General features: G+C 42.9%; 1 protein-coding gene across 1 annotated transcript; it reads right to left on the bottom strand.

Moving 5' to 3' along the window:
- Positions 1-1,034: 1,034 nt before the first annotated feature.
- Positions 1,035-2,933, bottom strand: LOC134220492 (pickpocket protein 28-like). Its single transcript, XM_062699557.1, has 4 exons — positions 2,506-2,933; positions 2,010-2,445; positions 1,427-1,956; positions 1,035-1,371 (listed from the first exon to the last, which is right to left on the bottom strand). The coding sequence occupies exons 1-4, from the start codon at positions 2,919-2,921 to the stop codon at positions 1,080-1,082; spliced, it is 1,674 nt and encodes a 557-aa protein (XP_062555541.1). The 5' UTR covers positions 2,922-2,933; the 3' UTR covers positions 1,035-1,079.
- Between the last annotated feature and the right edge of the window lie 8,952 nt (positions 2,934-11,885).

An 11,885-nucleotide genomic window follows, 5' to 3' on the forward strand; every position in this document is an offset into this window, starting at 1 on the left:
TTTGATTCCGTACACGTTTGTCACTGTGAAAAATGAGGAGTAAAATTTAAATTTAGCTTGTCAAAAGACGAGTTTGTACAATCCCATTGAATTCCACCACTTAATTGTATCTTGACAGATACGTATTTCGACCTCAACAGTAAGGCCGTCTTCAGTGTCTCGTACTTGACTCGACTTGAGTCGAGTCGAGTCAAGTACGAGACACTGAAGACGGCCTTACTGTTGAGGTCGAAATACGTATCTGTCAAGATACAATTAAGTGGTGGAATTCAATGGGATTGTACAAACTCGTCTTATGACCAAGGATGTTAACGATCATTCAGTAATTTGCGTTCGATCATTTAGTAGTTTGTCAATAACACATTCCAGAAGCTGAATTTCAAACCATGTTGTATGGTGGACTTCTAGTGCAGAGGTTTTTCTACAACTTTGCTTAATGGTTCGTTATTAGAATTCAACTAATAACGGAGTTAGAGCGCTAGTTGCAGTAGCTTAAACTAAATGATTGGAATTTTGTTATCATTTAGTCTAGGTTACTGAAACTATAGCTATAACTCCGTTACTAGTGGAATTCAAGCAACGAACCATTAGGCAGAGTTGTAGAAAAACCTTCGCACTAGATGTCCACCATACAACATATTTTGCAATTATTGACAAACTACTAAATGATCGAACGCAAATTACTGAATGATCGTTAACATCCTTGCTTATGACAAGTGAAGACATTCCACTAAAAAGCTCAACATAATTTTCCTTATTAAATCTAGCTCCAAACCTGTGAAAAATAGTACCCGACTTCACAGTATGTCGAGTGATATAAGCTTGAGACACGATTCGTTCTACTGAATAGTCCAAAACAAATAACCAAACAACTAAAATGTGACTCTCTACTACAAGTGATGTTGGACAGATAATCGCTCCGGTCAAGTCTCTTGTGGCTTCTGGAACTTTTTCTGAAGCCCATCTAAAGTTGCTCAAGATTTAAATAACAAGTTGATTGGAGATGATCCTCTTCGATAGGAAAAATATAACGCAGTTATAACAATTGTATTTTTCTATTCCGTCGGACAACGCTTCTTTTACATCTTGCCTTCATATCTCCAGATACTGATGGGCTCCGATACGCCGCTAACCGTTTTCACTTGCACCTGCTTTATTGGTTCTGGCTTGCTCGCTTTGCACCACATGACCATAGGTTTGATGAAGCAGTAGTAAAATATCTCCACCAAACTCAGGATGCTGACTCCCATGAACAGCCCCAGCAAGCCACCGCAGTTAGCGAGGAAATCCGTCAAGCCAAACAGTTCACTTCTCTTTACTGGAATAAACTGAGCATCCTTGAAGAAAACAATCAAATAGGATACCTGAACGCTAAAAAATAATCCGTGGTTAATGTCAAATCACATAAATATTGATCATTACCAACCCCTTTAACGAATCCCCAAAAGTTTTCACCACGGGTAAGAGTCGCTTCCACTCGAACGATGCCTGCGATATTTCCGTATTGTACTGCACAGAGGTGCACGACGGTAGACAATTGCAGTCGTCCAAATTCTTCAATCGTGGATTCTCCCGGTACTTCACCTCCATTTCCAACAGCTCGACCGTTGCCAAATCATAGCATTTTTCCATACTGACTCCACAAATCCGCACATTGGGGGACCGTGGCATAGAAAATTTCACACAACCACATCGGCGCAGGGTGAAGTTGGCCAAGCATTCCAGTTCGCAGTTGCTCTGAGTGTAGTCCTTGAAGAACTTCAAATAGCGTTCGTCGTTGAAGAAGCACTGTCGACGATGAGGTTTATACGATTGAATATTTTCCGACGTGATGATCATCCGTGGTGTCACGGAAACGGCTACTTCCTGATTCAGCGGGACACGAAAGTGCTGATTCAAAAGCTGAGGGTACTCGTTGGGCATGTGTAGTAGTACTTTGAACCCTTGGAAAGAGTTCTACAACATGATTCTGTGAGATTCTTCATAAAACGCATCAGTAATCTACTTACCCCGCACAAATAATCCAAGTCACTCTCGTTGGCTTTAATGAGGGCGGACACTCCAGCTTTAATTCCTGCCCCCAGCACTCGTCTCGGATACGTATCGATGTCGGTCCCAGCTGCGTAGCCCTCATGAAGCGTCCAATTGGACGAACTTGTTTCCGCTATGTATTCGAAATCATCGTGCAGCTGGTCTTGTCGCATAAGATCATCTCCAGCAATCGAGTTAAAAGTGTAACAAAATCCCACATCAGTCAGTGTTAACCGGAACTTGGTCGTGCAATTTTCGTACGAAGTACGCCAACTGCAAATCACAAATATTTCGTCCTGCGGAATTGCCATTTCTTTTAGCAAATAGACGCAATCGTCGTCGTACGTTTGATTTTCGAACTGATCACTGAAGGCAAATTCACACACTTGGAGCATTGCTAGCAACTTGTTAATTCTAGAGAAATAGTAAGAATATGTAATACAAGTCATCATTATGTTATTCGTTGATAATTACTGATCATCTGTGAGCTGCTTGCGAAGCAATGGATATCTGCTGTAGTAATACGTTTTAGTGAAATTCAAATTGGACGCCTTCACTTTGGTTTCCGGACAGATTGTCACCGCTGGGAATGGAATCTGGAACACCGGCGTTGGTTTCTGCGCGAACGTCACAATCACCGGCTCGCGGTCCCATTTGATGTAAACCGTTTGAATAAGTCTTCCACAGCCGTACAGCGACAGAAGAAAAACAGCAATCCACCAAACTTTTTCTATCAAGGCTCGATTCGAGCCCACGAAATATTTCACTCCATGGATTGAGGTGTTGTCGCAGAATTCAGCCGCCAATTTCTTCGACTCTTCCAGGCATTTGCGTGTCGTTGATGACGCTGGTGGTTTGGGTCGAAACTTGGTGGCACGAGAAATGTACATTGCTTCTGGACATGTGACGATGGGGAACAATCGTGATGTGGATCAAGCAGCACTTTATAAACACACAGGAGTACGCATTATTTATTCAACAATCAGATAGTTCTACAATGTAGGATGTGTTTATAATTGGGGCATTTGAAAAACGGGGATGCGCTTTGTGTAAACGAGTTGCCCTGTGGGATTCGTTTTAATTATGGGTGTTTTGTGCGTTTCCGTAGTAAAACAAAGCCAAAGTGTTATTGATAGTACGATAATTACGAATAACAGTGCTACTTTGAGTGCACATAATTGCAAGTAACATGTCAACTATTGTTGCTAAAATATATGAATCACAATCATTTTTTTTTAATTATGTTTATAAAACTTTCTAGATTACTGATGAGAGGTTGGACTAGGTCATACCATCAATTGCGTGCATTTTATAACGTAAAAACGGAATTTTCTTTATGTGTTATAAAAATTCGGATTATGTCACCCAGAGGCCTTTCTAGAAGAAGAAAAATGAAGAACCTAAACTATTCACCATCAATATTGTCTTTCTAGATATCGGTCAAGACCCTTGTGAATCAATAAATCCTTTTTGTTACATTAAATGTACGTAGAGGCTACATTTTCGCCCAAAAAACAAACTTTATATAAAAAGCCCGGAATCCTGTCACCGATAGGTGGATTAATCCAGATTTTTTGAATGCCTCAACTTTGCCTGGACAATTTCAATAACATGAAAGTTTATCAAAGTATTTGGTTCGTTATTCCAGAAGGATTTGCTTCGAAGTCCCAAAAGTACTCGGTTTGGGATTCCAAAAAGTATTCGGTTATGAGTCTCTTAATCCGGTACCGGAAATCCGGTAGATTTCGTTTTAGAATCCCAAAAGGATTTGATTCGTGATTTCAAAAGATTTCGATTCTGAATCCCAATGCGGTTTGGGTTCTCAAGAGGATTCGGTTCGATTCCCAAAAGCACTCGGTTCGGAATCCCAAAAAGATTTGATTCAAATCTCAAACAGGTTCGGGTCATATCTCTAAAAGGACTAGTTTCGAATTCCTTATGGAATTCGGTTAAGGATTCTAAAAGAATTCGGTTTGAAATTCTAAAACGCTTCAGGTTTGCAATCGCATTACGCAATCGCAAATGATTTTGTTCGGAATCCTCAAAGGATTTGATTGGGATTCCTATAGGGCTCAGCTCGGAATCCCAGAAAGATTAGGTTCGGAATCGAAAAAGGATTCAGTTCGGAATCTCAAAAGTATTTGGTTCGGGATACCAAAAGTATTTGGTTCCGGAAAGATTATTTTCGAATTCCTCTTACAATTGAATCATTTGTTTGAGAAACTGCATATATCCATTTTACACAATTTCGAGAAAACAACAAAAACTGTTTTTAAACATATTGGCACCGAATCTTTCGATTTCTTCGATACAGATCAATAGTTTTTGGCAAAACTCAACACCCTGAGGCACTTCCAGTGCTAAAACTGTAAGCAGTACTCCACAATTGCTCTTCAAAGTGCATGGACATATGTAGTTTCTCAAACAAACGGATTTTTTCATACATTCCTGAACAAAATTTTTTTTCGTTCAATCAAAGGTAATTGCCTATTTCCGGGGATTAAACCACCCGACTTGGACGTTAATTTACAATGTTATGGAAACTCATATGTGAATATGTACGTTATGTGGAAGATATTGATTTGAATATTGAGGTGTCTTCCGCATCAGTATGCGACTGAAAGCACAATTGTAGACTGGTGTTATTCACCATGACGGTACACATTCGCAATTTTGGTTACGTACATCAGACTTGATTTCGTCGGAGGTGACAGCCGACCGCATTGCGTCAGGCATACACGCAACTCAAGTTCAGTTCAATCAAATCAATCAAAGAAATAGGCAATTACCTTTGATTGAACTGAACTTGAGTTGCGTACTCTTGCCTACGCAATGCGGTCGGGTCTGAGCTTGACGACCGACTGGCAAATAGCTTACACAACCTCACTTGATCAGTACAGTTGCTGATGAAGAATGTGTATAGCCGCCAGACATTCTAAATACTCACGCTCCTCGAATGTGGACGTGTACAATACACATGTGGAAGTATTGGCTTGAGAAATGGATTGCGAGTGATTTGACTATGCGTCCAATATGGGAAATTTCGAGCTCGTTCAGTAGCTGCTAGGTTGCGAAGGCCGACGGAGGTCCTTCGTAGCTTAGTTGGTTAAAGCACCAGTCTAGCGTACTGTAGGGTCATGGGCTCGAGTCCCATCGAAGGGAAAGTGGTTACCTCCAATACATTTTCCAAATCAATTTTTTTTCGTGTTTTTTGCCAGAATACGTATTTTTGGACGAAGATTCAGAATATATAAAAATCTCATTTTGGCCAAAAATGTTACATATGCAGTTTCTCAAACAAACGGTTCAATTTGGTTCGATATCTCTAAAGAATTCGGATTAGAATCCAAAAAGGTTTTTTATCGGAATCCCAAACGGCTTCAGATTCGAAATTTCAAAATGAATCGATTCAAAATCTTAAAAGGATTCGATTCAGAATACCAAAAAGATGCCCTTCGGAATCCCAAAATGATTCAATTCGAAATCCGAAAGGAATTCGGTTTGGGATTCCAAAAAGATTTGATTCGTAATCTCAAAAGGATTCGGTTTGGAATCCCAAAACGATTCGATTCGGGATCTCAGTTCAGAATTCGGTTCTGAGTCCCTCTAGATTTCCAAATGGATTCGTTCCTGATTCCCCAAATGATTCGATTCGGATTCCCAGAGCATTCAGTTCGGGATCCCAAGCAGATTTGTGTGTGAGTTTAAGAAAGATTGGGATCGGTTACGATTTCCGAAAAGATTGGTGTCAAATTTTTTGAAGCAATCGTTTCGTAATCCATAAAGCATTAGAATTAAAATTCCTAAAGGAATCGATCGGGATCTCAAAATAATTCGGTTCGGAACACACAAAGGTTTATCTTCGGAATTCCAAAAGGCTTAAGGTTCATTTTTTCTACTCTTTATTCATGTGAATTTTTAAATTTTAAGTTTTTCACTCGTCGAGAGCACCAAGGCCAGGGGCACTTGGCAGGGGGAGGAGGCAGGATGGCCACCCTCAGGTCCAACCGTGGGACCTTCCATTGGCAGATTTTTTTTTCAAATAATCGTTAATATATGAACATTTAAAAACTTAATACTAACAATTTAAAATTTGAATAGAAAATAGTTAATGAATAAAAATGGTCGACGAAAAGGGAACTAAGATCTAACATAACAAACAATAAAGTTAAAATAATCCAACTACAGGAATAGAGTGCGGAATATTCAGGTAAGCCTTGGTAGAAAAATTCTAGGTCCAGGTGACGTTTAGTTCGCTGCCCTCCCGAGGTACTTGAAATGGCTTGATGTGGGAGGCTTTCCTCAATTGTCGTGGTCAGCCCTCCAACTCCCTCTGGTCATCCAAATTCAGAATGGAAATTATATCCGATCGTAGTTTCAAGAATACAGAACGTCGGAAGTTAAATGAAATAAAATCAGAACGCTGGATATTAGCTTTAGGGCCCTGAAAATTGATTGAAAGCAGCATATTCGTTCTTGCATTGCTGCAGTAAACAAACAGGGAATTTATGGCTGTGCAGGTGAGGCGACAGTAATGGAATTGAGGAAGTGCGAGACCCCCCTCCCCACTGACCTTGTTGGAATCGATGGTTTATGTTGCGAGGGACTTAGAACCCGGGTTGGGGTTCCCAAGCTACCTGGTCACTGGAGGGGTGGGAACTTATAGACTTGGGGTAACCAAGGAAAGCCCGAAAGCCTCGTGTTGTGGGAACTTACTCCCAAGATTGACTACGGGATGCCCTTGAAGCCGTTAAATAAGTTTGTATATGCCCCCATCTTTTAAGAAAAAGATGAGGGCAGCGGTGTTCGCAGCGTCGTCGGATGGTGCATCCCTGATGCTGAATGGTATCCCGTGGGTATCCCTTAGAGCAGTGGTCCCCAGCATGCTCACTGTCAAGGGCCACATCGCAATTTTGAACTGCTGAAGCGGGCCGCAGTGCATTTGCAATATATTCGTTTTTCATTTCTAATACTATTTTTAAGTTTAGTACTAAGTGATGTTTTATCGCCATAGCTAACTATGAGTCGAAACTACTGCTTCTTCTCTTTAAGACTTGACAGCAGATGATTCGTTTGCATCACATTCTTTTCGAATCAGTTGGCAGAAAGTATGCTGAGCTATTTTTTTTTATGATCTGCTCATTTCATTTTTTTATTTTTTGCGAATGTCATCTTCTGAAGACTTTTGAGGCTTTTCAAAACTCGTGTTTTGCTACAAGAATATCGTCTGCATCTTCTTCCGTTGTCGAGTTATATCAATTTATACAAAAAAAAACATGTTTTTAGCAAAATTGGTGAAACTTGTGATAAAAAAATAACAAATCCCCAATTTTTTGACATAATAAAGAATATTAATTTCTCTTTCAGATGCCGTGTAAATATATTTTTTTGGTTTGCCCTAACCGGATATATCAACTTATGAAAAAAATGTAATTTTGACAGAAAAACGATTATAACTTTTGATCGGAAAAGATATTGAGCATATTTACCCATCAAAAGTTGCATTTTTTTGAGCTCTAAAAGTCACCTGAAGTCGACTTTTTCGAGAAATCTAAAACAAAAAAGTAGATCAAAAATACTGTTTTTTGAGGTACACCCTAATCCAATTAAGTAAAATTGCTCTAAATCAGCCAACTTAAAGCTACAGAAAAAAGTTTTTTAGCAAAGTTGATTGGAATAAGCTACGCTACAACTTTGTAGAACATAACATGTCAATATTCCGAGAAATAAAAAAAATATTTCCTATTTTTTTATATGATGCGCCACCCTATTTTCGGTAGAACCATAATGATGGTCTTACTATTTCGAACAATTTTGTAGAACAACAGTTTTTTTTCTAAAAAATATAGTTTTGGCGTAAAATGCATCTTTCCGCGTAAAATGCATCTTTCCGCGTAAATCTGTATCCTGGACCATAGTGCAATGGGCCACAGGTAGTGCGTTCTCTGAAATTCTTCGCGGGCCGCAAGAAAACGCTTGGAGGGCCGCATGCGGCCCGCGGGCCGCACTTTGGGGATCACTGCCTTAGAGCCTGATATTTGGGGCATCGACAAACATAATGTTCCACGGTGTTGCGAATATCGCAGACGTCGCAGGTTGTATGAAAGGAGCTTCCGTCGTAGTTATGCGAGAGCCGCGTGTGTCCGTTCCAAAGCCGGGAGATGATTTGCTGTTGTTTAAGGTCAGTTGGGTCCGATGTGGTCCCCTTAATTTACCGAAGGTATCCGAAAGTTGTGGCAATCCAGGACCTTTCCCAGTTTTCTAGTACGACTTTTTTATCCTGGTTTTTACGTCACCTAACGGGACGGCTGACCTAAAACACTTGCTCTGATATCCGAATACGGCAAGGAGATCGGCCGTGATGTTGCCAGGCACTCCGCTGTGCTCCAGAATCCAAGGGAAGGTCGTGTTCGGGAGCATGTTCGCTAAGATGCTTTGGATCCAAGGGTGCTTAGACTCGTCGCTCTGGAGTGCAGAGATGACGCTGGCAGAGTCAGACAAGACGAGGATGGGTTTCCTGGATGGATAGGTGGCGGCAATTAGTGCCGCGGCTGCTTCGGCCGAAAAGATGCTGCACATATCCGGGAGACTGTTTGACACAGTGAAACCGGTCCCGGTGACTCCAATGCCGACTCCACGGCCTGAAACCGATCCATCCGTAAGCCTGTGTTTTTGGGGTGGGAAATCTCGGCCACCGACCCTCCAAGAGCTTTTGAATTGTCACCTCGGCGGAAGTTGCAAGCTATGGAGCTATTTACAGTGGCTGTTGAGGAGTGCCAGCTTCTCGCCCCATGCCAGTGGACTCACGCCACTGAGAGAGACCGACGCCAGTCATCGTGCACAGAATCCGACCCCCTTCAGTGAGGAGAGGGATTCTATATTATCCGGAGGTGGCTGCGGCGAAAAAAGCGGCTTTGCGGCAGATGGCCGCCAGCGCACGGTGACGAAAAGGCAAGATGCATGCCTCGGTACAGGCAGACTCGGCTGGTGTTGAGGGTAATAGTCCTGAGGCGGCACGAACGTAGGAATTAAAAGTCGGTGACAGAGTTTCGACAAGGCTACGGTGGGCGATACAGGTCAGTTCCAAGCCATAGAATAGACGGCTTTCAATGATAGCCTCTCCGATCTTTAACCAGAGCCTCCTGTTGTTGGTTCGATGAGGCTTACACAAGGTTCGTACCAGGTTGACTCTGGTCCGACAACATACTTTAACTTCGCGGAAGTGCGCTAGGAACGAGAGGCTTCGGTCAATGGAAACTCCGAGAACTTTCACAATTTTTTTGTTGGGGGTGGTCCCTAAATTTAATGCTTGGTCCGGACAGCTGATGTCTCCACCTGCAGACGTGTCCTCGCACAGATTTGCTGGCTGTCATAGTAAAGCCCACCGAGTTGGCTCAACGGAGGACTGCACTGGCTGCAGATTGTTCTTTGATCCGTGTACGACCGGGCGTGTCGCCAACGACAACCAGCAGAAGGAACGAGGCTACGAAGAACAACGTGACGGCTAGAACGGATCCCTGTGGAACTCCTGTTTCCTCTGGAAAGGTCCTTGAGCTTTGATTACTAATCATTACTTGAAAAGAGCGCACTGTAAGGAAATTCCGGACAAAAGCAAGGAGGTTGCCGGAAAACCCCACTCTTTCAGCTGCTGGAGCACATATGCCCAAGCAACACGCGCAACATCTTTCAAATATGTGCCTGTTCCTAATAAATTGCATTGAAGACACTGGCAATACATCGAGTCACATTAAAGCCACTTCCCAGTTCCAGAAAATCACAATGTTTCATTTCCGTTTGAGTGGCGTCGCAATATTCTTCCCTTCTGACTTCTTGGGTGGTTTAAAATTCGATGTGTTTCATATCAGGAACAAAACAGATAAGTTGCAGACGTAACAACACTTTGGTTCATTGCTGTTACGACAATGTTTCTGATATGTTGCAAAACACTTTGAGTTCAGCTGAGCAGTATTATATTTTTGACAGTCCCCTGACAGTACCTTATACGGTACAATGAAGTTACAAATGACTTTTTTGTTTATGTAGTGCACTTGTAGCAGAATCTCCAAATAGAATTGTTGGTGTGATGGTTATAGTAAAAGGTTGCAAATCTCAAGGTCCATGGTTCGATTCCCGGTTGGTTTTTGTGTTTTTATTTTCATTGTAGCCGCAAGATGTTGCAAATAGGCTCCACCTGTTGCGCTTTTTGTGTCACAAAGGAGTTCCAAATACGACGCGTTGTGCATAAGTCAGACCTTTAGTAAGTCACATCACAGTTGTTGTTACTCACTGAGAAACAAGAGGTGTTGCTTGGGTGGGGTCCAAGTTCTGATGAAGGCCTTGGAAATATCCAAAGAAACTAAATACACGTGCTTGTAGGCGTTCTGCAGTACATCCCCCAGGTATGCGAAGTATGGAAATGTTTTTCTTAGGAATGGGTACAACGAGGCTTTTCCACCACTTGTCCGGAAAGGTTTGATCAGACCATGCTTGGTTGATCAACTCCAGAAACCGGATTTTGGCGCAAAGAGGGAGGTTTTTGATCATGGGATAACCAATCTCATCGGGACCTGATGATTTTCCGTTACTCCTAGAGAGGGCGAAAGATAGCTCAGGAGCGGAAAACGGAGAATTGAAAGCGACATTTTGTGGAACATCTCGACATCTGAAGGAACTCGAAAGTTCGAGAGAGACGAAGATCTGCTAGCAATAGTCCGCCGAAAATGAGCAGGATAGTCGTTGACGGAGACTGAACCAGCCAAATATTCCCTGAGAGCATTGGCCACTTCAGGGGGATCGGAGATGGTCCGATCCGGTGTGTCAAGATGGATGGGCGAAGATCGTCCCTTACCGCTAAGTACGCTCACTTTTCCCCAGAGTTCGGCTAAGTCGAGAAAATCCTCCAACTGTTTTCTCTTTCCTTCAAGAATTACTGACCTGTAGTCATAGTCTTTTCTTTAGTGCTGGAGGGCAGTTGCCTTGTTTAGCATGGCCAGCGGGAAGTCTCCGCAGCACTCGGAGGGCCTTCCTTCTCGCCTTAACCATACGGCGCGTGTCGTCCGACTACCAACGGAGTGCCTTTCGTCCTGGCCGAGTGCTAATTTGTGGTATGCAGGCAACGGTGTTGATGAAGTCAGAAAAAAATTGTGGGTGTGTTTCGTTCAAATTGGCAATGAAGGTGGTCATCGCGGACACTTCCGGGGGAGTAGTTAATGATATCGCTTACCTTCCTTTCGATTCCCCGTTGAGGTCCACAGGGTACGTAGAGATTTACCACGCTGACTTGAAAACTATCTCGGATACGGACTCAGACAACTGGAAGGTCTTCGTCGATCTGAAGTACATCGAACGGGATATCCCGAAGCACCCCTATCGCCACCGAATGCCGGATATTCGAACCTACCTTGATGATTCACTTGTACTTTCCTCCAAGGCAGCAGTCCATGGAGTCGAGTGCAACCCTATTGACCTCCTGGAGGCCAATGATCCAGTAGCGGGTAGGGGCGAATCGTTCGATATGCCAGTCTAGTTGTGCTGTTCAGAGGGGAAGAAATCAGGTGATGCAATGGGTTGCTGTCCCCCGGAAGAGACCGGAGGAGTGCCGTAATCAACGGGAGACTCGTGCATGATCAGATCTGGATGTTTTTTTGGACCCAGCAAGAGGAGCGGAAGATGGAGCTGGGTCAGATTTCTGGAAGTTGTAGGACTTATAACCCAGGTTGAGGTGCCTGGGATGCCTGGGACTGTTGGGTTGGTGTTCCCGGGGTGCCCGAAAAGCGGCCGTAAAGGATGGGACTTACCACCTGATAGATTATTTTCAGAGTGTCCAAAGAGGTTAGCTGTACCCACGGCGTCTT

The sequence above is a fragment of the Armigeres subalbatus genome, chromosome 3, assembly GCF_024139115.2.
Source record: "Armigeres subalbatus isolate Guangzhou_Male chromosome 3, GZ_Asu_2, whole genome shotgun sequence".
Classification (NCBI taxonomy): domain Eukaryota; kingdom Metazoa; phylum Arthropoda; class Insecta; order Diptera; family Culicidae; genus Armigeres; species Armigeres subalbatus.

Coding starts and splice junctions, on each gene's coding strand:
- LOC134220492 (XM_062699557.1), bottom strand. CDS start 2,921: ATGTACATTTCTCGTGCCACCAAGTTTCGACCCAAACCACCAGCGTCA. Junction 2,446..2,505: donor AAGCAGCTCACAGATGATCA/GTAATTATCAAC, acceptor CTATTTCTCTAG/AATTAACAAGTTGCTAGCAA. Junction 1,957..2,009: donor ACTTGGATTATTTGTGCGGG/GTAAGTAGATTA, acceptor ATCATGTTGTAG/AACTCTTTCCAAGGGTTCAA.